This window comes from Paroedura picta, chromosome 3 (assembly GCF_049243985.1).
Source record: "Paroedura picta isolate Pp20150507F chromosome 3, Ppicta_v3.0, whole genome shotgun sequence".
Lineage (NCBI taxonomy): Eukaryota > Metazoa > Chordata > Lepidosauria > Squamata > Gekkonidae > Paroedura > Paroedura picta.
Window position 1 is genome coordinate 97,596,608 of NC_135371.1, and position 27,931 is coordinate 97,624,538.

General features: G+C 43.5%; 1 protein-coding gene and 1 long non-coding RNA gene across 11 annotated transcripts; one reads left to right on the plus strand and one right to left on the minus strand.

Annotated features, from left to right (window-relative positions):
• Positions 1–328: 328 nt before the first annotated feature.
• YIPF5 (Yip1 domain family member 5) lies at positions 329–8,632 on the minus strand. Of its 7 annotated transcripts, none has more exons than XM_077326954.1 (7): positions 8,426–8,547; positions 7,682–7,792; positions 6,541–6,631; positions 6,251–6,423; positions 5,711–5,856; positions 4,209–4,390; positions 329–1,720 (listed from the first exon to the last, which is right to left on the minus strand). In XM_077326954.1, the coding sequence occupies exons 3-7, from the start codon at positions 6,591–6,593 to the stop codon at positions 1,558–1,560; spliced, it is 717 nt and encodes a 238-aa protein (XP_077183069.1). In that variant the 5' UTR covers positions 6,594–6,631; positions 7,682–7,792; positions 8,426–8,547; the 3' UTR covers positions 329–1,557. The 7 variants fall into 7 exon arrangements, with proteins under 7 accessions (XP_077183069.1, XP_077183070.1, XP_077183066.1 ...); XM_077326955.1 differs by having other exon boundaries at positions 6,509–6,631; XM_077326951.1 differs by lacking the exon at positions 6,541–6,631 and having other exon boundaries at positions 8,520–8,632.
• LOC143832471 (uncharacterized) lies at positions 8,616–24,703 on the plus strand. 4 transcript variants are annotated; one of them, XR_013229276.1, is made up of 6 exons: positions 8,616–8,775; positions 9,322–9,369; positions 12,170–12,369; positions 12,694–12,746; positions 16,659–16,702; positions 23,183–24,703. It is a non-coding gene; the product is annotated as an uncharacterized LOC143832471 (long non-coding RNA). The 4 variants fall into 4 exon arrangements; XR_013229274.1 differs by having other exon boundaries at positions 9,322–9,396; positions 23,183–24,702; XR_013229275.1 differs by lacking the exon at positions 9,322–9,369 and having other exon boundaries at positions 23,183–24,697.
• The last annotated feature ends 3,228 nt before the right edge of the window (positions 24,704–27,931 follow it).

The window sequence follows — 27,931 nt, forward strand, 5'->3', positions numbered from 1 at the left end:
CTAATTTTCAATGATGCCTAATTGTATAGTAGTAATTGTCAGAAGGGGGGGGGGGAGAAGAAAGCTAGAGCCAGCAATTCAGTGGAGGTTTTGGAGAAAAAGGAGAGTCAAACCCAGGAGGGGAGTATAATTCATCAATCCTCAATCCTCTAAATAAAAACTGACAAGAACCAGAAAAGTAGTCAGCTAAGTTTCAATCAGATAGAAAAATGTACATAACAGTTCTTAAATATATCTGATCCTTATTGTGCTAAAACTATATTGAAAGGTAAGAGGATGGCAGAATACGGCATTTGATTAGTGAAGACTGATATCTCAATGTGCAAACTTGTCTAAATTTCCTGCAAATCCTTTATTGAAGAGTTTAAACAGCAACTGCTGGGTACATGACAACAGGATGTGTGGAGAAGCATGTAGAGGTACAAGGGAAGAAAAAAGATTAAGCATTTGTTCACAAGTTATATTGATTCATGTATATATTCCAATAGGGATGGCCCATATTTATTACCAGTCTGTCAACAAAGATCTTGAAGGTTAGCTTCTCCGTTTCACTAGTTTAATAAAAAGGGGAGAGCAAGTAATTATTATGGCAAACAAGTTTTTGAATGGAAACTAATTAGCAAAGTCTTTAAAAATGCTACGTATTTTGGTCAGAATATTGAAGTTTTGCAAACAGTACTGAATTGAAACCCTCCATTGTTTAAACATATTGCTGCTCCAATGGGAATAAGCCCCATATAATTTAGTTAAATTACCTTTTTGGCAATTCAGGCTGGGTACAATGTAGGGAGGTTGATGTTCAAATTGTCAAGGTTCTGGAAATTTAATCTATGCACTCTATATTAAACCACGATATTGACAAATCTGTTACTTGCCACACAGCCTGCTTTTTTGATGAACTACAGATTGCCATCCCTTGATTTGTAGCATCAGAACAAGTTTTTCCCAGTTTTATATACATGGAAGCTGAAACATCTAAATGTTGTCAATCTTTGAGCCTGGAAAGGCCTCTGGATCATTCACTGTAAACAAAATCTAAGTGGGTGCTGTAAGCTTTGGGAAAGTGTATTTAGGACCATTCTTCTTTGCTTTATAATGGAAGTCATTTTGGCGCAAGTTTTGAGTCTGCTAAATCTGTAGAAAAAATGGAATGCATATCCTTTGGTTAGGATTGTTGTGTGGCAACACGGGAGACGCAAAAGCAACATTTAGCATTTCATTTCTCCTTACCTATAAAAACTTACAATCTATAAAAGTTTTCATAACAAGTATATTTCGGTAGAGACTAGAAGAAAGGGGGAGGGAAACCTTTACATTTAATACAGTGTAAGTATGAACTTATTTGACAACTACAGATTACAGCTCGCTTCAAAACTGCATTCAAGAACCTTATAAAAAGGAACACAAAAGACACGTTCATTTCTGTGGCTCCAGACAATTTAAGCAATAACCTTTCATGATACCAAATCAACAGCTGCTTTCCAGTCCCGAGCAAAGGGTCCCAAATTGAGGCTTTTCAGCTTGGCCCATTTCAGTCCAGTAGGAAAGACCCCACACTCAGAACACAGAAATGAGGGCAAAGACTCCATATAATAAAGCACAGGGATAGGCTACTAAAAGTTGCTGTCCTTCCATTGCTAAGGCTGAAATGAAGATTTTGGAAGCTGAAAAACTGCACCAGCCGATAATTCCAGCAGCAAGAATTATTCCCATCAAGCCTCTGAAAAATAAAATTAAAACATCAGGTATCAGTTTCTCATCTTTGGGTGCAACTGCTTCCACATTTATCAGATGTTATGGCCTGAAGTGGACTTTTTTCAGGAAGTCAGGGGGAGGGGAGGTGGAAGGATGTTATAGCAATATACTCAATGATTTTAATTTACTCAGTTCAGTGAAACAGGATTTACTTTAAGCTTACAGTTAATTAAAACTGAAGACAGCTTCTGAGTGCTGTTCAAACATTATAGCTTAAGGGCAAACAGACTGCTATCTGGGCCAACACACCTGCTAATATTTGCTAATGTAATCACTTTCAGCAAATCAGTCACTAGATTTATTGTGTATTTTTACCTTTCTAAAAGCACGTGGTAAAAAAATGCTGTTTATACAGTTATTTGTTTTCAGGTAATCATTCTTAAACATTAAACAACATTAACAGGGTAGTCTCTTGCAACGTGGAAACTAGGTTTTGTCTTTGCAATTTACTTAACTTGAACAACTAACTTGCTCCCGATTCTGTCTTATTCTTTCAGAACAGTAGAGGACATAAGCCTATTCACCTGTTGCAGCGTGAACACATGAACATTTTACCTGGGTGTGTGTACATCTGTTAGAAGGAACAGCTAACGAGCATTTGTTTTACAAATTAAACTGGGGGACCACTGCCTGGATACACGTGGAGTTTCAATCACATGCTGAAGTGTGTGCACACTGAATGTAATGATAATTACTCAATGAACCCATACATAAAAATCAAGTGTGACTGGATGTGTGTTCATTGTAATTCAAAAAGTTCTATAGAGCAGGCATATTTGCTCAGTTATCTCTATTTGGTGATGGTTGAAAATGCTGTTAAGTCACAGCCAACTTGTGGCAATCTTGGAGGGCTTTCAAGGCAACAGATGAACAGAGGTGGTTTGCCATGTGTGCCTCTGTGTAGCAGATTGGGATTTCTTTGGTGGTCTCCTATCCAAGTACTAATCAGGGCCAACCTTGCTTAGCTTCCAAGATCTGACAAGATCAATCTAGCCTGGGCTATCCATGTAGTAATAAGTTTATTATGGAATTACACCAGAGAAATAAAAATAAAATGCAAAATATACCTGTTTATACCAAAGTAATACAGGAGAAGTAGGATACAACAAATAACACATCGGTCCTCAACAAGGGCCAGAGCCTTCTTGTTCCTGGCCCCCACCTGGTGGAACGAGGTCCCTGAAGAGATCAAGACCCTGCCTGAACCCTAGAATTCTGCAGAGCCTGCAAATGGGAGCTCCTCCACCAGGCATTTGCTTGAGACTGACCAACCCAACAACATCTGCTGTTCCCCCCCCCCTCAGGCACCCCCTCTATGACCTGAAGCAGCCTGACCTCCCTGGGGGTTTTGTCCAAATTATTGTTCTATTTGAAGCCACTGTTGTTGGTTATTGTTTATATGTTATTTATGACTGTGTTATACATTTACTCCTGCAATGTTTTCTGTGAACTACCCTGAGCTGTAGTGGAGGGTGGTATAAAAATCAAACAAACAAACAAATAACTAACTTACCACATCAGACAAAAGAAAAACAGTTTAAGAATTAATGGTTCAGCAATATACATTTAAGAAAGTGAGTTAAAACTGAAATCTAAATTAATCTGGAAGGTATCTATAAATTGATCATGCCTGATTTGGTAGATCTTTAGATAAAATATATATACTAGTTCACAAGGTATGCCCAACTATAGTTTCATGAACTCTAAGACAAAAACTGTTGACTGATTTAAGTAATTCCTGGTGATTCATCTAATAGTTTGTTAGTTATGGCTGTGTTGTTTGCAGCTATTGGACCCGGCACTAGTATCACTAAAGGGAGGATAAACTTGGCACAGGCCTTAACATATAAGGGGCAACCCATGTAGTTACTGGGCCTATATAGCCTCTGGCGCAGAGGAGAATAATTATATCAGAAAAAGGAATCCTCAATGCAGTTAAGGCAAGGAGCTTCTAATGGCAAAAGAGTAAGCAATCAGTGCATGAAAAATTTCTGCCAATTAAAATCTACCCCCCTTTACTAAAGGAAGCTGCAACCTCCAGAAGACTATTAACCCAGATCAACTAGCAAGAGTTCCTCTAATTATAAGGAAGTTAAAAAAGTTATAGCCTAAGAAGGCATGATCTCTAAGCATGTTTAGGGCAACAGCTTCAGGAACAGAGAAAGAACCCTTATGTTGGGAAAAAGATACTCTGTAGTGTCAGATATCTTCTATCACACAAGTTAGAAAGTCAGTTTTTTATGATTTGAATACTATACTTTAAACACTGAGAACACAGATATATTCAGCTAGTGTTCTGAAATGTTAGATATGGAAAACATATTAAACCTACATATATTAGTGAATAATACCCAGCACTGGAAATCTACAGATGAAATACAGTTCTCTGTAATAGTTGAAGTGTACAATGTAACAGTATGACATCCTAACAAAATTTTGATACCCATACTTACTGTAAAGAAAATACTACTGCAAAGCTGGAAAGTATGATCATAGGGAGGAGGCAGTATCCTAGGACACTGGCAACACAGCCAAACGAAACACCTGTCATGCTCATTAAATTTAGGAGACAGAACATTCCTAAGCACCCAATTGCACTAATCCCATACACGTAGCCAAACTGAATTTTGCCAGCCTAGAAAAGAAGAGACACATTTAACGTTCAGTTTTTCATAGTTCCAAATGTTATACTATATTTGTACATGGCCTTGTCATACTGTATCTGCACACTGCAAAGGAGTAATAAATTTCTGAAAATACCAATTGAACTTATCTTTTTAACCTTGAGTTAAAAAACAAGGAGTCAGAACTTTTTTATGCCTTATGTCCATTATGTCCCCAACAGAGCATTAAGATTGAGTGGTCAAAAACTGCTCAGGGTCCCCAGCCCCGCAGAAGTAAAACTGGCCTCAAGCAGGGCCAGGGCTTTTGCAGCCCTGACCCTGGCCTGGTGGAATGCTGTACCTAGTGTGATCAGGGCCCTCCAGGACTTCAAACAATTCCAGAGGGCCTGCAAGACAAAGGTGTTCAAAACCAGGCCTATGGTTGAGGCCAGGAAATAAACATCAACAAGATGCTGACCTCTCTACCTGAGAACCATCCATCCAAATCTGCCCAAACAACAATTAAGCCCCACTTGCGGTAAGACTTTAATTATGAGGAGACAGATTTTAATATAATTGTAATAACTTAAACTGAATTTATAATTGATTGTTTTATCGTATACTGATAATTTATTTGTAATTTTTTGTAGATTGCTCTTAAGCCCTGATATTGCCCATCCAGTGCTAACTAGGGAAGGACAGGACTTAAAAATAAAATTATTATTATTATTTCTACAACACAGCCAAGTCCTACACAAATATGCACTGTTTTTCAAGGGGTGTGTTTAAGGAATGGGCAACATGTTGAGCCTGAACTAAAGTGAGCACATGAAGCAAAGCCAACTTTATACAGACTTTTCTACACCTTGACCGAGGACTTTAATGCAGTAGAGGACAGGAATACTGTTCATATAAACTAGATTAGAATGTGAGCTTGTATTTAAGAGAAAAGCTTAAACTTCACAGGGACTAAAGCCAAAGAACCATAAGACTAGTTTTGCATGCTCAAAGGAGATAAGAACTTTTGTGTCTTGGCAATAGTCCTATGAAGTGGAAGGATGGATGCACCTAAAGTCACTAAAATAAGGCATAGGCAACTGTTGCTCAAAAGAAAAAGTGTCTGAAGTTCCATATCTTTGGGTTAGGGTTTCCTAAAACAAGTGTTTGGCCCTTGGATATCCCATCAACCCAACACATTCTTTGGCAGTTTTATCTAATCAAACATGTTTAGAAAATTCTTAGTTTACAGCCAGTTGTTTTGTCATCTTAGGTCTTTTAAACTGTAGGGGACGCAAGTGCATATACAAAGCTTCATATAATCAATCAGTGATACACAACCACTGACATCTTACCAGCAATAAGGTGGCACCAAAAGCTAGGCAAAACACCATCGGTCCCGCCAAATCTGTTTCATTCATGATGCTGCCATCTGCTATTTTTAAGGGGTGCAGTACTGTGAGGGTCTTCTGCCAGATATGGTCAAAATTTATCCCTAGTTCTACAGAAAGAACAATATTTTACCAACATGTTATTTGTGGGAAATATTAATACAGAGGTTACTGGAACACTTCATAAATCTGAACTCTTCAATAGGCTCAAACCACCAACAGACTTCCAACTACTTGCTTAGCTGCAAAGTGTAACTACTGCATTTTTCTCCTTGTAGGTTTACTTTGTGTAAGTTTAATTCTTTTAAGAAGAGTTTGGAAGAAGCTAATTAAGTATATAGAAAATTAAGATGTAAAGGCACTGATAAAGATACAAATTAGGGATTGCTCTCCCAAACTGAAGGTAAAGAACATACCAATACTTGACACTCAACAATCACTGTTTTTTATGCGATACGGCCAATATTAAATGATATAAAGTTTGCAACAAATATGACATCAAACCTTCTAGTAACGGTGGCTCATCTTCAAAACTGCTTCCATAGAAAGACTGTGGCGAGGATGGAGTGTAAGTTGGTGAAGGCTGAAATATCTGACCAGTATAAGGCTGCTGTTGCTGCATCATCTCTGGAGGGACGTATCCACTTGACTGAGAATACTCATAACCACCATATTGTCTGCAGATAGCAAAATCATATTAGTCTGGTAAACATATCACCTTTCCTTACAAGATACAGGATGTTAGTTTTAGAAACTGATTACCCCTTGAGCTTTCAAATGTTTCAGGTACAGACCCTTCCATGTTGCCACATATACACAAAATTGCATCTGCAGACTTCTGGAACATTCTAAGCAGGCACAGAAGAAGGATGCAGAACTACATCCCTACAATGAAACAGGATAAAAACAGAAAGAACTCTGCTAATGCTTACCTGAATTTGGGGGGGGGGGGGGGGGCTGGATTTTATTACAATTATTTAACAAGACTGGTCCTCTTTAAAAAGCTTGTTTTTAAAACTCATCACTTCTACAGTGACCAAAATACTAATAATTTTTGAACAGTCATCTGTCAGCCAATCTCACAGTCATCTGTCAGCCAATACTCAAGCAACATATTACCATAGTTGTTATTGCTACATCCTTCTTCATAAAACAACTGAAGCAAATGCCAACCTAGAATGTGCTTCAACAGCTGTGACATTTACAGTGACCATGTACATATTATGACACATCCAGTACAACTGGCCCTTGGGATAGAAAACTGCTAGCATTAATACTTTCCCCCTACTTGTAAGCAAATTGCCTAGAGGGTCCCACAAATGCAGACTACATAAGGGCCACTTATATAAACACTCAGGGGTCCACATGGCAATGAATAATCAAAACAATGTTACACACATGCACATTTAAAACAACTAAAACATATAAACACAAACAGAAAGGCTAAACCATTGCTTTATTTATGTGAAATAATCAATGTTGTATCCAAACATACCCTTACACAAAAAGTGAAACTGAACCAAAAAAGTTTCATAATAATTTTCACAGCTAGATACACAGCCTATTGGATTTTTTATCCTTTCTTCAGGGTGACATTCTCATTTTCTTTATGGTAGCCTCACAACAACTCCATGCATTAGGATGGATTGAGAGACAGTAAACAGCTCAAGAATCTTCTGTGAACTTCATGGCTAAATGTGAGTTTGAATTCCATAGTTTCCCTATCTGAAACAATAAACATGTCACATTGTCTTAGAATGGGAATGGAACTTAATCTATATAAGCACTGTGTAAGCTTGCGCAGACTTGTTTTTTACCTCCAAGTATTTCTAGAACAAAAGTGCAGTGCACTGTAATTATAAGAAGTTAAACCATTCCAGCATTTAAGCCAAGGAGATACCATAATGTGTTTATTAAAACAAAAAAACAAGTTACTTGCTGTATGTTCCTCCTCCATAATCATACGACTGTGCTTGATCATCAATGCTGTAACTTGTTTGGTAGAAGTCCGTATTCAAGTTGTCAAAACCAGACATTGTAACCTCTCTGTAAAGCAAATGACAGTTTAATGTAGCACAATATTTGCTTGAGCACTATTCCTCTTTCCATATCAAAATAATACTTTTTACAGCTCCGGGTAGTACTATTCAGTTCTTAATCAATATTCATCCATATACATGCATAAGTGAGAGAGCAGAGGGCCAAATATGCCAAACCTGGAACACAGGAAACGTCAAGGCACAGAATTGGAGGCAGTTCAGGACAATGCTTACCTGTCCCCACCCGTGAACTTGACCAACGAAACTACCCATTTAAATAGCACTCGCCTACCGGTTTCTTCGGCTCTCAAATCACAGCAGCCACGGCGTTGCTTTTTCGAAGCACCCACCTTTCAAGGACAGCCTGCTAAGATCCAAACCGCGCGCGTCGGAAGGGAGAGCATCTCCCCATCAGTCACAGCCTTTCACCACCCCACCCCGGTCACGTCCAGCAAACAAAGGACACCCCCCCCCCCCCCGTAAGAAACCGCCTGTCTGCCCTTCCCAATAAGGGAGGCCGGAGCAAAGAGGCGTCTGGAAAATGCGACGCCTCCTAAGGAGGAGGCGAGGCGGGGGCGCCGTCCTCTCTTCCCCCCGTTTCGGAGGCGGCGCGCGCCACAATGCGAGGCAGGGGACCCACCTGCAGCGCCTCCGCACCAAGACCCCAACTTCCCCGCGGAGCCGGCGGACACGAGCCCAGAAGGACTCCCCCTCGACCCCACAGCTCGGCTTACTGGGACGCTACGTGTCAACTCCCCACCACGAACCACTTCCGGATCAAGAACGCCAGCGGAGCATGCGCGCTGCAAACGGCCCCACCCCTGGGGTCGCTCTCTCGATTCTTAAACTCTATGGTCGCCCGTGCACATGCGCCGAAGCTTTCCTAGATTAACGACGAAGCGCTCATGGGTAGTTTCCCCGGTGACCGTGCCTCTTTAAGCATATGCGCGTGCGTAGAACGGGACGGAGTGACGAGCGGGGTTGAGGAAGGTTGGTAGACCCGAGGAAGGCTAGGCCGACTGGCCCGTTGGAACTTGGGTCTCTCGAGTGCTAACCAGCCGTTCCGTGCAAGCACTTCCTCCTTCCCCCTTCCCCTCTTACTGGCCATTTCCAACTCCTGCCTCCTTTAACTGGGATCTTTTCTCCCAAGGCTGCCTCTACAGAAGAACAGCACTTTCATCCACAGGGACCTAGTACTGCTTGTCAGTCCCCTTGCCTGTTTCTTGTTGGCAGAGTGATTCACACAGTAAAAGTGCACAACCTGATTAAAGAATAGATAAAAGAATACATAAAAGTTTATTTAGGAATTAACATGCTCAATAGGAAAGGAGAGACAGAGATAGATTCCTAACTATGTCTCTAGCTGAGAGAGAGGGTAAGTCTGAGTGTGGCACTTCAGAGAGGAAAGGGGAAATTGCCCTAAGAGTTGCAATCTGAAGATAGATAAGAAGTGACATTTAAAAACGAGAGAATTTGCTGACCTCACTATCCAGTCTAATTGTCTTCTTCCTGCTTCCCCCCTTTTTTGTACACCAGATATTACTGGGCTGGCAACTCGCAGTCATATATAATCTGAGTGATGAAGTGAGGAACTGCACTCATTCTTTTTTTGTAAATATGCTATTTGTTTATTTATTTATTACATTTTTATACTGTCCTTCCCATGGGCTCGGGGTGTTTTATATCATACGAGAGTATACAATAGATAAAACAATCAAATACAATGTGGCTAAATTTAAGTTAATTTCTTAAAAATCGATTAAAATGTTTTCCTGTGACACTATCCCTCAGGGATAGGAGCATACTGCCTACCTCAACAAAGGGTGGAGGGGATAGAGCAGAATGTATTGATGGTGAGATGTGCTTATTTTGGGTATTCATGCATAGAGAAGCCAGGTTCATTGGTGGATTATGGGGTTCGTACAAGAGTATAAGAAGAATGGTCTAATAATTAAACCCATCAGAGAGAAACATCTATCCACTGGCAATATGATAAATATATTAATAAAAGAAAGAAAAATGTCCTATTTTTGTAGTTTTCCTTGATTCTTTATTCTTTAGGACTTCTGTCAAAACGGAATCCAGGTAATATCCGTTTTCAGTGAGATTCTTTCATCAGTGACAAGTCCTTATATATATTAATAATATAATACTGGCCACTATTAATAATATAATACTGGCCACTATTAATAATATAATACTGGCCACTATTAATATATATAAGGACTTGTCACTGATGAAAGAATCTCACTGAAAACGGATATTACCTGGATTCCGTTTTGACAGAAGTCCTAAAGAATAAAGAAACAAGGAAAACTACAAAAATAGGACATTTTTCTTTCTTTTATGAATATATTTATCATAATGCCAGTGGATAGGATTATGGGGTTCAACCATAGGACCGATGGAACAATTATGGGGGGAAAAATACAAGGGATGGTCCAAACTGGCCACCGAAGCCATTTTAAAAGCATTTGTAGTTCTTTAAAAATTGTCAGGATTGATTGCTGATCTATGTCGAACTCTATAAAAGTTTATTAAGGAATCATGAGCTTGGTTACAACACTGATTCCAGGCTTGAATACATACAAACAAAACAAATCGATGAGTACACATTGTTAAAAGAAACCACATGCTAAATAGCTCTCTGGCCCAGCCCAGTAGTGACATCATGTTGAAATGCAATCACTAAGTTATTTGGTACAAGACTGAAGGGCTGATGTTTCTACACTGCAAGGTCCTGGTCATATGCTCAGGAGAGAATCCTGGCTGCAACTCGGGAATTGCAGTCTCTACCAAGAAACCAGTTTAAACTGGCCTGGCCTCTGAGAAGCTGAGGGGCTTTTGTTCCAAGTGGAACTGCCCACTTCCTCGTCAGACTGGAACAGAAGCTGGGTCTTTGTGCTCAGTCTTTGAGTCTCCATTTTGCATTGCCACATTGCAGCACACTTTGTCTTCTTGACTCCATTGCAGTTTGCTCTACATTGCAATGGATCATCTTTTTAGCAGCATGTAAGAACTGAACTGCTCTGTAACTTCCTAAGTTTGTGGCCCTGATCTGGTGAGGGACTAGATCAGAGAGCTTTATGTAAATGTAAGCAAATAAACTTTATTCTTTTAGCCTCTATCCAATGTTCCTGTCTCTCACTGAAGCTTTCTTCAGGATTCTAAGGTAAAAGCTAATGCTGCGCTCTCTCAAAGTGTGCCAAAGAGTGAGAACTTTGCAGCTGAGGAAAGGCAACTCTGTTTATATATTTTGTCCCCCTACCACAACATGTCTTGCCTCTGAGAGGACAACAATAGTGAGTGGCATAGCTTGGCTTAGATCCATCAAGCTCCTCCCACTCCAACACTGGTATCCCCTGATGGAGGTGGACTTGCCAATGACAGGCCCAGTAACAACCACTGGAAAATCATAATCAATGTGATTTAAACTGGCTTGTCAGGGGTAGTTGTGGTGCCATTAGGCTGTCTAGAGAGTTGTAATTAGGGTTGGGCGCTTTGGTGCTCAAAGCGGCCGTTCACTCCTGATGCAGCTAGCGCTGCGCTGAGGAAGGAGGGGGAGGTGCTGACGCCCACACCTCCCTTCCCCCCCCTGTGGCACGGCGCTGGCTGCATCGGGAGCGAACAGCTGCTTCGGGTGCCAAAGCGCCCAACCCTAGTTGGAATAAGAAATAAAAAGGGGCACGGTTGCAGGACTCTGTGATGCTTAATCTGTTAATTTTATCAGTTTTATAATGGTTTTGTTGTGTTTTTGTACTTTTGAAATATGGTGAGATGCCTTGAGTTCCATAAGGGAGAAAGTGGCTAATTACTGTTATAAATAAAATTTTAAACAATGAAAAGGGGGCAGCAAAACATCTGTAAAGAAGAAGTAGCAGGGAAGAGGGATACAGTGGAAAATGGGAAGATATGGTAATAAATATGTCAGTACATGAAAATAGAAACATACAAATAACATAAAATGTGTGAACAGAGGGGTTCATTTCCTTAACATTCTGCAGTTGTGACCTCAGCTACTGAGACATGCTTGTTACTCCTTATGCAAGGAGGATTTGTGGATACTACTACCTATAAAGGATGCTAATCCCAGGCAGCAGACTCAGACAACTAGGAGTAGTCGTACAGAACTGGACCTTCCCCTTAGTTCTCAAACCAGTCCTTACTGTCCCAGTTTTTCAACCAGATAGTAGCATGCATGCTGATCAAGTTGTGAGTTCCTGCATTGTGCAGGGGGTTGGACTAGATGACCCTGGAGGTCCCCTCCAACTCTAAGACTGACAAGAGGAGAGTTGATACAGAAAACAGGGCCATCCAGAGGGCTGAGGTCAAAGTGGCCCAGAGTTCTCTGGCCTCCAAATGCTACTCTGTTTTTACCCACCAGATGGAGGCAAGCATACAGATGAAGTCTGGCAAGACAAGAGGAGAGCTGATACAGAGAAGAGGGTGATGTGTACATGGGAGGTGATAAAGCAGGCAAGCAGGAGGACTTGTGGTGCAAGCAGTGGGTAACTGGCCCTTTGAGGCTTGGCAGATGCCATCGGAAGCTCCCAATGATGTTGACTGAAAAATTGGCAGCAGTTGGTGAGTGAAAGCAGGTGGAAATTCATGAATGGAAGCTAGAACGTGTAGCTGTATGGGTGGAGAGTCAGTGTGATGGGCTGAATGGGGGTGAGAATGGAGATGTTTCATTCCTGGCATGCTTAGAGTTGTCAGCATGGTGCACTGGTATGTATGGTTGATGGGTAAATGATGACAGATTAATAGAAACTGGTGAAGATTCATGGATTGAAAGCAGTGGGTGTGAGCTGATGGATGTTGGCTAACTGAGGGCAGTGGAAGACCCTGGAGGACACCAGTGAAGGGCAGTTTGGGAGGTGACCTGTTTACCAGATGTTTACCTTGCAGGTTTGGTGAGGCAAGCCCACAAGCCATGAAGAGAGCCCACACAGTTAAGGCAGGTGAGCAAAGTTCCCAGCTCCTTTCTTCCCCTCCCAAACCCCGATTTTCTCCTCCCCAGGAGTCCTTGGCATCAAATAGGCTTCTGATTTTAATGGGATAATTGAAATTCCTCTACCCATTCCAGTTGGAGAGATGAAAGTAGGGGATATGGTTGGAAGGTTCCAATACTGATATCATTGTCCAAGGAAAGGGATTTTAAATCAATGAAGTTTGTACTACCATAGCTCATAATTAGCGGTTGAGATAGGATAGGGCCCAGAAAACAGAGTCTGCCTTTGGCTAATTTAGCAGCTAGCCTCTCTGGCTTGTGGCCAATCTCAGCATCTTACTGGTGAAAGCAGATGTAGATGTTCATAATTTTGTTGGGCTTGTGAAGAAAAGTTGGGTGATGGAGAGGACCTATTTCTGTGACTGTATCAGGGATTCTGTGACTTCACAGTTGCTGCTCAGCCACAGAGACCTCCTTACCTGGGTGGCTGCAGAGCTAGCCTAAGAGGGAAGCAACTTCAGAAAATTCTGATGAGCTGGATTGGCGGGAAGAACAAGGAGGAAGGAACAAGTACTTGTGGTTTGACTTGTTCCTTATGGCAGAGCTATTATGAGTAAATGGTTGGAGCCCTGAGTTCATATCCTGACTAAAACAGGATGGCTTGACCCTTGGGCTCTCTCAGCTTCACCCACCTCACAGGGTGTCTGTTGTGGGGAGGGGAAAGGGAAGGTGACTCTAAGCCGCTTTGAGACTCTTTCGGGTAGAGAAAAGTGGCATATAAGAACCAAGTCTTCTTCTTCTTCTTGGCTCTGGGCAGTCTCTCCCTCTGCTTACCCTATTGTCCGGTTTATTGAGAGGATCCAGAAGAGGGAGCAAGAATCACGTGAACCACCCAAAACTCCATGGATGAAGGGAGTAATGACATTGTAACCCATCAATCAGGAATGGATGAATTTTGATGTGCTGCCTTTACTTTCTGTAGCTGTCCAGGGAGTGGGAATAGGAGCAAACAGGTCACTCAGCAGGATGTCTTCTGCACAATGGATTAGGCTGCAAACACCACTTGTTTGTGTGCAGGGTTAATTCCCAATTTTACACAGCATTGGGCTCAGCCAGGCCTGGCCTGATTCACACCCTCAGTTGGCCCACAGCAAGGGAATATGGAGAAATCCATGTTCCCTTTTTTTGCCACGGGACACAATGAGGGGTAAGTTGCCACTAGGCCACGTGTAAGCGAAAACTCAGGCTGTCTGCTTTCCCCACTTTTGCAACTATCCCACCACCCCCGAGCCTCACTTCTGCCGGCTCCTTTTTGCTGCCTCACTTGCTAGGCTGCCTCTTTCCCCTCAATAGCGTCTTCTAACATTTTAAAAAAATGCTTCATGTAGCTCTGCCATGATGTGGAACCGCAGGAAGCATTTTTTCATCATTTTAGAAGGAGTCTTTTTAAAAAACATGGAAAAAGTGCTTTCCATGGCTCCACAGTGAGGTGGAACCTGTGAGCATTTTACATTTTTTAAAATTATGTTGCAATACCATTTTTTAATTAAAAAAAGATTTCAGGTGAGGGGTCTCAAATGTGAAAAAATGGCTCTAGAAGGCAATAGGGAGTTTGTGCCACATGACAATGATTGACAAGCCCCCCCCCCCAAATACCGGTGGGAAGTTTCTATTTCCTGTTCATCAGTTACTTCTGGCATGGAGGGGGGGGCAAAGGCTCCTTGTGCAGTCATGGGAAAAATCGGGACAAGGCAAAATAGTGCAAGCATAATGCTTGTGTCCTCTGTGTGTCCAGGCTGAGGATAAAGTAGCCCTGGGTTCTCAGACTGGCCTTTACGTCCTACTCTGTTTTTACCTACTGGAGGGATGCAAGCATGCAGATGAAGGCTGACAAAAATGATACAGAGAAGAAGGTGATATGTGGATAGGAGAGGATCAAGCAGCCAAGATCTTTTGTGCAAGCAGGTCTTGTAGTATAAGCAGGGGGTAGCTAGCGATTTGAAGTCTGGCAGATGCCATGGCCTGAAACTCCTGATGATGTTGGCTGACAGAAACTGGCAGCAGCTGGTGAGAAGATGTAAGACAAAATTCATGGAGGGAAGCTGGGGTGTGTACTTGTATGGTCGGAGAGTGAATTCAGTGGGCTGAGTAGGGGGTCTTTGCTTGCTGGCATGAGTAGATCGGTCAGCACGGCACAACGTGTATGGAGAGTGAATGTGATGGGCCTGCAAGCCATTAAGAGAGCCTGATGGTTATGCTGAATGTGGCTAAGAGTCTGTCCATCATGCTTTCCTCAAATAAATAAATATTGTTGAGCTTGAAAGAAAGGAATGGAAGGTGAGGATGTTCTATAGTTTGTATCTCATATGTTGTTGCCTGCTGTGAGTCTTCAGGGAAGGGTGGGTTAAAAATGCAAAAACAAACACAGCAATTCCCGCTATCACCCTGAATCATGCCATGATTATCCTAAAGCCAGGGGCCAATGATGAGGCTCCTTGCTTTAGTTTTGGATATGTTATGCCTGCCACAGACAACCATTGCTTCCAATGCAAAAAGCATGGAAGTGTGGGGGGTGGGATGTCTGGGGAGTGCATGGGGCAGAATGTTCCAGTTCCTTCCATGTTTGTCACTTCAACTCCCATGATCACACTCAAGCTAATTTTGAGGCTTGTAGCTTTATTCGTGGATGAGTTATGTCTGCTGCAGATGCACTGATGGATGGGCTGAATCTTTTATTATGATAGAAGATGATAGATACTGCAAGATATCCTTTGATCAATATCTCTTACTTGGTTTTACTGTATGTTTAAATCTTCCTTTGTCAGAAGATGAGTTTCTACTTTTTGGGATTTATATATCTAGTGAAATCAAATTACCAGTCTCTTGTTCTTTTTTACACCCCAGCCTGTCAATAACTATATGATAGAACTTTGTCTGGAGCCACACATTTTGCTCATTGATGAAATATTACTTTTGTATATGTGTTTTGGGATTTCAGCAGTGTGTATTGAGACTTTCAGGATGTGAGAATATTGTGGAAAACTAGTGGGAACCTACAAGGATTTGTGGAAGGCATTTCATTTCCCCCGCTTCCACTATTTCTACTTTCCCTTTCCTGATAGCTCACATGATCCCTTCCTGTTTCCTGCTTCCTTCTGTCTTTCTAGGGTGGCCAAATTGCAGGTGGGCTTGGAGATCTCGTAGAATCAAAATGGATCTCCCAACTGCGGAGATCACGTTCCCTTTAGGGATGCCAGGTCCAGGTTGTGAAATCTCTGGAGATTTGAGAGTGAAGCCCTGGGCAGGCAAGGTTTGAGGAGGGTAACAACCTTTACAGGGTATAATGTCATACAGTCTACCCTCAAAGGAGCCATTTTCTCCAAGGTAACTGATCTGTCATCTGGAAGCCAGTTGTAATTCTGAGAGATCTCCTTTCCCCCACCTGGATGTTGCCGACCCTATTTCCTCTAGAAGAACTGTCTGCTTTTGTGGGTGGTGTCAATGACAATATACTCCTGTGAGATCCCTCTCCTCCTCAAACCTTATCCTCCCTAGGTTCCACCCTCCCCCCCCATGTCCTGACCTGAATCTGGCAGCCCTGGTTACTTCCCACCCAACAGCCAACCTACTTTTATGTGACCATCTGTTTTAAGTTTTCCTCCTGCCCCTGGCAGCCTCTTTCTAGGAAAATTATTTTCTGGTCATGTGGACCAGAGTCACTTGCATAGTACTTGTGGAGCGGAGCCTCACTTTCCCCTGTATCCTGCTCCCCAGATTGTTTCCTTTTTCTCTCACCTGACAACCCTCGTATCCTTACCCTTCGCCATCTCCTTCTCAGCCATTCAGCAGCCTACCTTTTATTTGCCTCCCATTGTCTGCTATATTTATTATCTGTTCATTCTTGCTCTATCTTTCTCCACAGCAGTGACCAAAGCAGCTTAAATTGTTCTCCACTTCTCCTGTGAGGTAGGTTGTGGCCAGGTATTTCTCCACATGTACAGTCAGTCACTGTAAGAGTAGGAATATGAAATTAATGCAAACAGGAGTTTTTGATTGCTTTAATGGTGTTGCCAACTGGAATGCTTCTGCTAGGCTGCCACTTGACTAGGGATGTCAACCTCCACATAGGACCTAGCTATCTCCTTGAATTACAGGTAATCTCCAGACTACATAGATCAATTCTCCCAGAAACAGATAATGGATGTCTTGAAGGATGGAGTCTATTGTATTGCACCACACTGAGACCCCTGTCCTCCCCAGGCTCCAATCCCAAATCTCTAGGCATTTCCCAACCTGGATCTGGCAACTCTAAGGAGGAAGTGATCTCTCTAATTGGGAGATCTAATGTGATTAGGTATCAGTAGAGAGAAGTGTGGCTTTTCAGAAATTCACCTACTTAGGAGTTTGTAAAATGAAACCTTGCTTGAAATTTAAGGGGTATTTAGATTAGAAGGGAGGTTGTGTTCTATGCAAATTTTGTGTCACTATCTTTATCAGCAGCTGCTCTCGACCCTAGTATATATTCCCCATTGAAAATAATTGTCTTGAATTCCAAAACCCACCCCCACATCCCAAATATGGATTTGACCCACATATCTGAGACCCACATATCTGAGGGACCACCTGTTGCCCTATGCCCCATGCAGGGCCCTGTGCTCGGTGGGTACTAACTTGTTGGTGGTTCCCAGCCCTCAGGAGGTTCTGGACCAGAGCTGGTGAAATAAGCTCTTGGAAGAGCTGAGGGCCCTGCAGGAGCTTTCCCTGTAAGATGGTGCTCTTCTGCCAGGTCTTTGATTGAGGCCAGGGCATGGAAGGTCTGAAGGGCCCTTCCAAATTAGACATCTAAGACTTAATTAGACAACAATAAGACAAACAAAGGCACCCCTGATTTCTCCCTGAGGCTCTGGGGAGGGGTGGCTAGAAAATGGGATGGAGCTTGGTTGTTATTTTTTGCCACCGGGACTTGACTGTAAGGGGGGGATTGATAGTGTTTTAAATTTTTATGTGCAGTTTTATATTTTTTATAACCTGCTGCAGGATGGCTCGCCGATAGCGGTAGGAAAGAAATTAAAAAAATAATCTTTACACCGTTCCACGGGAGCGGTATAAATAAAAGGCTAAGGGCTGTGTGGGAGGTCTCGGTCCGGGTTGGGGGGGACAACGATTGGCCCCTTGCCCTCCCACTGACAAGCGGAGGGCCCAATCGGCTGGTGCTGAGCACCAGCCGATTGGGCCCTCCGCTTGTCAGCCCGCCTCCTAAACCACCAACCCCCTAATCTGGCCCGCCTTCGCCTGCCAGTCATCATTTGTGGCTGCCCGCCGACAAGCCAGGTATGCGGCCGCTCGCCCTGCCCTGCCCTTTGGGGGGGGGCGTGCCTCGCCCACTGGACCCTTCGCCTCCCCCCACCTACTTCTTGCCGCAGCTTTGCTCACGTGCTGCACCGCTGCTTTCCCACCCCACCATCTCCCCTGCGCACTGTGCCCAGCCGCCCCCCATTCGCCGCTCACCTCTGCCACCGCTTTCCGGCGCTGCCTACTCCACCGCGCCATCTACCCACAGGAGTCCGGCAGACGCATTGGGGACACTCTGGCCCGCCTCCTGTGCCCGCCCTGCAGCCAGCTAATTGATGGGAAGGGGGGGCGGTGTCAGGCGTTGAAAGGACTCACAACCAACTTCTTTAAAATAGAAAGTTTAATTGAGAAGTACTTCATACACTAAGACTTGAGAAGTCAAATCTGCCTGAGGGCCGATTTGCTTCTCTTTATCAATACATTTCTCCCGCCCAAAACTTGAAAGTTCCCAAGGGAGGGGAGCGAGAGAGAGAAGAGCCAGATACAATTAAAAACAGTTACGTTCACATGTCCTTGGCTGTCTACAGTGGTAGATAAGCTGTTATGGTTAGCAGGAGCTGGCCCAGCCGAGAGAGGCCTCATGGAAAGTTACATTTAGAGATAATAGCTACAAACACATAGTTTCGCTTTTAATGAGCTAGCATGATATAGGGCCTGGAGCTCCCAGGCACCGAGCAATCTAACTGTCATGGGGGAACTCAGGCTAATTTATGGCAGAGGTTCACTAAACCTGACAGGCGGGGCTGTGAGAGGCTTCAGGGCAGCCAGAGGAGCCTGGCTGCCGCGTCAGATACACAGCGGCCTGGCTCCTGTGCCCAGCCTGAAGCCGGCGAGTCGCCCGGGAGGGGGATGCGGCTGGGAGAGCTTCCAAGCCAGCCAGAGTTCCCAGCACTCCCAGTGCTCCCAGCACTCGCCACAGCTTACCACAAGTGCCTGCTGTGCTCTGGCAGCGCCCAGACTACCAGCCCCATCATGCATTGCATCCCCGTGCAATGCATGCCTGGAACAGGAAGGGGGTGGGGGGCCGAGCAGGGGGGAGTGGGAGGGAGGAAGCACCTAGCGATGTTGTGCGCAGCCCAGGAGCCCGGAGTTAGGTCGCCTGCGCGCCCCATAGCACTCCTTTGCTTTTGCAAAGCCGCCTGCTGCGTGTTTCCCCGCGCAGTCCCTGCCACAGCTACTCCTCCTCCTCCTCTGTGCACGCCTTCTTCTTTATCGGCAGCAGCCCAAGAGGTGAGCCCGGGCACATGGCCATGAGGGGGCCGGGGGGAGAGGCTGCTAGCGCCCACTGTATTTAGCCTACAGCGGGCTTAACTTCTAGTAAATACCATAACTGGTAATGTTCTGCCCAATAATAAACAAAGTAAAACAATCCCCCAGCCCGGATCTGAAATCATAATGAAATTCTTTTCAGCACACACCACCTAGCCTCAGCTTCTCCAGAACTGTTTTGATTATTATGTTAGAAGCAAATGGTAGAAGCAAGTGTTAGGGGTAGCATTTTTTCTGAGCAGTAGATCTAGTGACTTCAGTGGGATTATATAATAGAAATTTTTTTAAAGTTTGATGCTAAAACCTGTCTCTTATCTGAAAATAACATGAAACTGGAAGTTTGTGAGGGTCAGTAAAATTCCATCCCTTAGATGTTTATAAAATAGGTATCTGACATATTTGTGATAAACTCAGGACCAAACTAAATGCCCATCACTGAATGATTTACACTATGGCAGCTCAACATCTTATATCACAGAATATGCTTTCACTAGACATAGCAAAGAAGCATAAAATTGAAGGGTCTGTTTCTGGGCAGAACCCCATGCCTTCCACCCATTGCAAGGAGAGTGCTTCATAGTCCCACTGGTGTCTAGTAAAGCCTTCCTCTCCCTCTCCATGCTGCCTCTGTATTCAACTGCTGTTCATGTGCTGTTTACTGAGCCTGAATCATTCTATGACTTACTCTTCTCAGGGTCCCAGCATAAAACATTATTTCCATTCATGTGAATATCCTGTTATGTAGGACTTGGAAGAGCACATTGCTGAAAGATCCAAGTGAAGCATGAGAGGGAATCAGAAGGTAATAATCTGAAAGGCAGGCAATAAACACGGTAGAGGATAGGAAGGTGATACTATATGACAGTGGAGCTATTCTGCATTCAAATTTTCCAAGACTATGTGGTCCTGAATATATTTGAAAGCATGTGGTATCTAAAAGAACAGCTTTTAAGTCCAGTGGCTCCTTTAAGACCAACAAAGATTTATTCAGGGTATCAGCTTCCGTGTGCGTGCACATTTCTTCAGATACAATGAAAATACGTCTATTAAAAATAAAAGTGTCCTGGTCTGTCAAGCTCAGTGTTTTCTGAGTTGATTGAGAGTAGTTCTTTGATTTACACCTGGAAATAATTTGGCATATTTTGGATTTAGATTTTGGGAAGAGCTTAAATACCAGTATTTCAGGTTATTTGGATCCCTACTACCTTTTCAGTATTTGGATTCAAGGCTTGAGGGAATTCAACTCCCCCCACCCCCCGATCTATTATTTCTTATGGGAATCTTTCCAAGGGACTGTAGTAGCCCCTGAACACTGTGACCCCAGCCATACTACTTGTCTCCATTGTTTCCTATATGGAAAAAAATGCCATTCTTTTTGCATGGAAAAGAAGGCAATAATGAAGCTCAAGAGCGAGCAACCACTGGCCAAAAGTTGTCCAGTGCAAACAGAACCAATGTCAAGCCAGATAATCCAAGCCAGACCAATTGAAGCAACCATTAGGATGAAATCCTCCTAAAGCTAAGCTGAAATCAGAAAATCCAAGACAAATCACCTGAAGCAAGACCAGCAGAAGTAGTTTCAAACTAGAGAATCCACATGGGGTATTTTGCATTATGGAAAAGTCACAAAAAGACTGCTAAAAATGACATTTCTCAAACTTGCATCTGTGTGGTTTCGCTGTGTGAAACCCCTCATGTCATTTTTGGTAATGCTTTGCAAACTCTGCCAGATGTGTCTTCAGCATGTTATCACCAAGGCTTCTGAAACTTGCTTTTCACCTACTTTTCCTGTGTCACAGCACTGAGGACACTCATTTTGAGATACAGAAATGTCAGTGTGTGTTTGGTCTCCTCCCCTTTTCTACTCGCAGTCCTTCATCTACCAATAGGCACTTGAGTGCTTTGCTTTTGTCAGTGATCACATGAACCTGCCATTTGCCCTGGCTACTGAGCCATATTGCTGTGTAAATTAGTAGAAATTACCCTGTGGTATTTATGGCAGTGGAAAGCTCCTGAAACTGCAAAGCTCTGTCTCTGATCAGTGACCAATGGGTGGGGGGAGCTTGAGGTGCCTGCTGCTGATTTCTGCTTCCTCCAGTGTCAGCGATCATGTGAACATGCAATTTGATTACAATATTTCCTGGTGTATAAGACTACTTTCCCCCCCTGAAAAACATACCTCCAAGTGGTGGGGTCATCTTATACGCCGGATGCACTTCAGTTGGGATAGACATAGCTGCCCATAGTGGCCTCCCGATGCCCACCCACCTCATTCTACATACCATCCAGTATTGCGTGGTATCCAGCGCAGCCGCAGCGGGTCATCGGCGTGGCTGCGACAAGCATCAGCAGCGAGACAGGGGTGCCAGCCTTTTCGGGGTGACCAGCCCGTTCTGCTTGGCGGTAAGCAGCGGCGCTCCGGCTCGCCCCTTGTCTATGCAGAGCTCGTACATGCGCACTTGCACACTAGTGCCAGTCGTAGGGAGATGCAGGGGCGGGCCGGAGGCAGTGTGGTCACGCTGCGGCCATACAATGGTGACAATGACAGGTACTGTAATGTAATGTAACAAACTCTATATTTTGAGTGGAAATGTTGGGGGGGTCGTCTTATACGCCCAGTCGTCTTATACGCCGGCAAATACGGTAAGTCTTCCATTGCCCATAATAGCTCTCTTTGCCCGTAATCACTCACTTTAGAGCGCTTTTCCAAAGAAAGCAGTCTTAGCTTGATTTCCGCAGACCAAGGCTCTCTGTCTTAAAGATACTGGCTTGAATTGAAGTGCTAATTGCGGTCATTGGTTGCCTAGCAATGTCATTCCCTCTCTCAGACAGGGGAGACTGAATGACAAGGGAGGGACTAAAAGTTTCAGTGTCTAAACATGCAGAATATATGACATTTTTTCTGTGAGTGCTATTAAACGTGCATAACTGCGAATGTTTTAAAAAGGAGTGACTTATAGGGTGGGGTAAATTAAAATGGTGTTTAGCGCTGCATGCTTAAGGATTACCACCTGAATTCCTGAATATATCTGAAAAATACCTTTTTGATATTCTTCAAGTATATATTCAGACTGGAAATATCCAAATGCTCATTTCTGTCTCCAAGGTCTCAAGAGGAGAAAGAGTTTTGCCAACATCTTGCACCTGATATCCATTTACTGTGGATTGAATCTGGGACCTTCCACTTTCAAAACCTGTGCTCTTTTACTGGGCCATGTTTTCATTTTTTTCTAATTTATATTTTTTTCCGATAAAGGAAAAAAAAATGTTGTTGTTGTTGTTATATTTATAGCCTGCCACTCCCATGAGGCTCGTGGCTGGTAACAACATATAAACGATAAAAACCCCTAATACATAAAAACTCATAAATACACAAATCCAACCCACCCCAACCTCCTGCCACCGATTCGATGGTGGTGGCACTCCCAGGGAAAGACAACTGGGGGCACTGCAGATATAAATGCAACAAAACAAAACAGGGGGCCCGATATTTAAAAACGAGGCACCGGCCTCAACCATAAGCCTGCCGGAAGAGCTCCGTTTTGCAGTCCCTGCGGAAAGCTGATAAATCCCGCAGGGCCCGCAGCTCCTCCGGGAGTTCATTCCACCAGGTAGTGGCCAGGACCGAGAAGGCCCTGGCCCTGTTCAAGGCCAGACGCACCTGGTCGGGAATCACCAACAAATTTGTCCCCACCGAACTGCGGGGGGCATAGGGCACAAGGTGGTCCCTCAAGTATGTGGGTCCCAGAGTTAGGGTTATGCACTTCCCAATATGCACTTCCCCATTTCCATTGATTTAGTTGCTGTTTTGTCTTATCTTTGCAGATGTAAGAATCCTGGGGACACCATGTTGCTTCCATAAGGGATATGCAGTTGCTGCTTAATGTCCTGTTGCTGAAGTGTGTCTAGCTCTACCACTGCCAGCAGTTTCTTTCCAAGGCTTCATTTGAAGCCATTTCCTTCTGACAATATTACCGCAACTGAGAGAGATGTTTTTGCTACATGAAGTATTGTGGGCCCTGACCTGGATGGCCCAGGCTAACCCAATCTCAGAAGTTAAGCAGGGCTGGCCCTGGCTATTATTTTGATGAGAGGCCACCAAGGAAGTCAAGAGTTATGAAGCAGAGGCAGGTAATGGAAAGCCACTTCTGAGTACCTTGGCAACCCTACAGAGTTTCCATAAGCCATCTGCAACTTGACTGCACTTTCCATTACCCGGTGTTGTGGGCTGATGCTGTTTTCTGTGAATTGAACTCCATTGTGGGGGTCACTTCTGGCTTTTTGATAGGTTTGCAAGTATTCCGATAAATAAAAACCCTGTGATGTTATGGAGTAGGTCTCTCTGTGTCTAACCCCAGCCTTTTATCTCTCCATCAATTGCTGAGTGCTCAGTTAAAGGACACAGTCATGTATTTATTTGTTTATTTGCATTATTTATAGTCTGACTTTGTCACTGAGACACAAAGCAGATTGCATGGTGTAAGTCAGTGCAATCAACAGGATGGGGCATCTGATAGGATTAGAAATCTGCAAGCTCTCAAGACCTTGTGGTATTTGCCATGTTTAATGTGATTCTGTTTGATTTTAATTCGATTTGATTCCTCGCCTCTACGATGGATACCATGTTGCAATGTTCATTGTATTGTTTTGAGTTCCCCTTTTCTTTAGAGCAGTGGTTCTCAACCTTCCTAATGCCGTGACCTTTTAATGCAGTTCCTCATCTTGTGGTGACCCCCAACCATAAAATTATGCAAGTGTTCTTTCACAGAAATTAAACCAAAACTGACCAGTGGCATGAAGATCCGTTGTTCATGATTGTATATAAATGGTTCCCCCCCCCAAGGTTTCTCAGTTCAGTTCTGCCTCTTGTCCCACCATGCCAACCTTGCTCTTTCCCACTGCTCCAGATGGACGCCCGCAGGAGGAGTGGCAACTGTGGCGCCCCCCCCACCAGCCAAGCTGCTTGCCCTGCCGCTACCCCTGTGAAAGGGTCGTTCAATCCCTAAAGGGTTCCTGACCCCCAGGTTGAGAACCACTGCTTTAGAGTAAGTCAGCAGCCATTTAGTCTTGAATCTCACACACAGCTCACATCTTCTGGTCTGGGGCCCTTGCATTCCACAGCTTTTGTAATTCATGTCTCCTTGAGCCAACCCTGTACCTGGGCTGTTGCTACCATCTTTCTGATAAATGACCAGCCCTCACTGTTGCCATGCCAACCATCTGCCACTCAAGGCAAAGCATTACCTTGTGGGGGAGTGGGGGTTGACAATCTAAAAGCAATATAGGACCTGAGCTGAAGGCCCCTCCTCAGTTCAAGCAGTTGCTACTTCAGTGCTACCTAATAAAGAAATCTGATTTTACAATAATGAGTCTTTTTAGTGTCTATGGGCGACAATCCTCACACAACCAAGAGAGACTTAAACAAAGCATAAGTATCAGCAAAACATGTTAAACAATGCAGAAATTATATAATAGGATAATACATATGCCAACAGATAACACATGCTATACACAGTAGTACAGTCCACAGTTCCTTTCCCTTTATTAAAGCATCTTCTTGAACCAATCTGTTTTCATATAGCCTATTATTACCTTTATAAAAACTCCCCATTCTGAGGAATTCAGTTGGGCATAGTTTGTGGAATGCCAGGAGAGTTGGAGCTTTCCTGACTTCCCTAGGAAGAAGACCATTCCATGATGTTATTTGGCAAGTGGCCACACCCCCAGTGGCCCACGAGGAAGTAAACTGGCTTCATGGCAACCAAGTGCTGGGAAGTGGGAGACACAGAGGTGAAGACTCAGCTCTCGGAGGGGAAAATGGGAGTCTGAACCTTCCCAGTAGGGAATTCTCATAAAGGTCAGGAGGCGGTGATGGTTGACCAGTGAGAGAGAGAGAGAAATGCCCCTGCATGTGTTGGAAAAATCCCTGAGGACAAGGTGAAATAGGACCTGAAGGCCAGAGCAGGACTATTTTGCCACAGAGGGTAATTGAAAAGCTCAGTGATGGGCCTTAATTCCTGTTCAGCTAGAAGTGTGTTGTGTTGTACCATTTCTGACCTCCATATTCCTCAGAGCATTTATCAAACCTGCAGACTCTGGAGCAGCTTACTAGGTTCGCCAGCACAATGCATCCTTTGCTGTTTAAAACATCATCTTAACACACAATATATATGTCTATGGTGCCCCTGTTCTGCAAATTTGGATTTTTGTGTAGGACATTTGCTTTTACAATTGCAGTTGATAAAAGACTGAAATGATGTATTTTCTCAGCAGAAACCACACATATGTCTTCTATTTGGCACTGTGAAAATGTTCTAGTACCGTTTTTCTTATCATCCAGTGTTGGAATTCTTGACTTGTTTTTGCTCTCTTCCTACATGCTGAGTAATTATGGAAGCCATTCTTTCCCTTGAAAGAGATAAGCGTCATGTACCTAGTGCATAATGGATCTGGGGACAAAACTACTTAACACCACACTACACATTGTTAAAATTTTATGGCACTCAAGCTGTTGCATTGCTGGGTGCCTGTTTAGAGCTAAAACCTGCCTTTAAATGATGTGAAAAATTGTTTTAAGATTTCTCATTATTATGGGGGGGCTGCATGTAAGAAGATGAGCTTTCACCACTTGTAATTCATTCCACGATATCAATGGGCAGCCTGTCATTTAGGCAGATTGCTTATACCTTCCCTGTGCAGCCATGGGCAAGGTTCCCAGAGTGGGTGTAGGAGGATTGCACAGACAGGGAAGATGCACTAATGTGGAGGTAGGTTTGCCAGCTGTGGACCCTGCTAGAAACCCTCAGTCCTTGCAACTGCACCATCCCAGGGTATACTGCAGCGGAAGTATTTACGCATGCAGGCTGATCCTGCATTGAGCAGCAGTTTGGACTAGATGGCTTGTATGTTCCCTTCCAACTCCATCCAAACCTGGGGAGAAATAATATAGATACTTTCCCCTCATACCTTTGCAAGAGAGGCAGTTTAAATAATAATACTGTGCAGAAGAGGGAAAGGCAGTTTGAAATCTGCTTTCTAACGCACTTACTTGCATGGCTATGATTCTCATAAAAACACATTATTAGGTCTTGTTGAGACATTATTCAAGGGCTACTGAAGTATTATTGGAGGACGTGCTTATGGTTATCCATACCCTGGTAGGCTTTGGGACTGATTAGCATATAGGATTCTGTAGAATGCTGCCTTGAAGATTAGTTGGAAGGTTCAATCTTGTGTAATTTTCTGAATCCACTGAAGTCTCTCTGTGGCATGGCAGCAGAATTCTGTTGCTAATCTTCTGCTGGAAGTGCAGTATACGCTGGAAGCCAAAATAAATATTGTAAATAGCATATATGAACACTGCTGGCTTGCTATTAGCTTCAGGCTCTATTCAAGGTACTGGTTATTTCCACAGATCACGGGCATGTCAGAGGGATCGCATTCTCAGCAAATGAGGATCAAAGTATACATCATATTGTTAAACATGTGCTGTCAATCACACTTTTTCTGAAGTATGGAGGGAAACAAGACAAAGTTTTTAGAAATGAGAGAAGGATGTTTTTGTGTGACACTGATTGTTCCCCTTAGCACTGTGTTCCCCTTAGCAGAATTTACTTTTGATTTCAAAGAAAGAAAATCCAACCACCTCTTGTGCTCACCATGATCTGCAGAGATCCCAGAATTATGGTAGGAATAGCAATCTTCCAGTGCAAATCACAGTCTTCTGTACAATGGATCACACTGTGTTGCCTTTGTTCTATGTTTGTGGGTGAGTTGGGGAAAGATATGTTAGTAATGCTGTGTGTCCACAGCCCCCAGCTGAAAGAGCTAAAAGGTACCCATGCAACATATCAAACAAATACCTCAGGCATATCCAAAGCTTTCATTGGTAAAGTGAAATATAAGTCAAAATGCATTGGAGCAAAAAGGAACTAAGTGTCTTGACAAATGTCTTTCCTCATCTATGCCCAAGGGATGTAATGGGACATTACAAGGACCTTGAGAGGGATTTTTTATATTCTATTTTTCATTACCTGAAGGAGTCCCAAAGTGGCTTACAAACACCCTTCCCTTTCCCCACAGCAGATACCCTGTGATGTTGGTGGGGCTGAGAGACTTGTAAGAAAACTGCTCTGCAAGAACAGCTTTAAGAGAACTGTGATGGCCCAAGGTCACCCAGCTGGCTGCATGCAGAGGAGTGGGGAATCAAACCCAGTTCTCCAGATTAGATTCTACTGCTCTTTAACCACTACAACACACTGACTCTTAGGTGGAGCCATGGAGGACAGACATCACCAAAGGAAGCCACTTGACTCAGATGTGAGCTTAAATTCAACAAATACTTTATCTTATACCTGTTCCAACCATTGTTCATATTGGCACCTTCTTTGTGGTACACTCAGTCCTAATGTTCTGGCTTCTAAAATTGTGTTGTGAAAAGTACTTTTTTGTGGGATAATATTTTGGGATGCTGCTATGCTGTTTTCTGCAAAGGGGTGTGCAAACCTATGCCAGCAAGGGCAGCACTTTCAATGGTAAAGGAGCTGGCTTTAGTGGAGGTGGTCAGCACTTGGC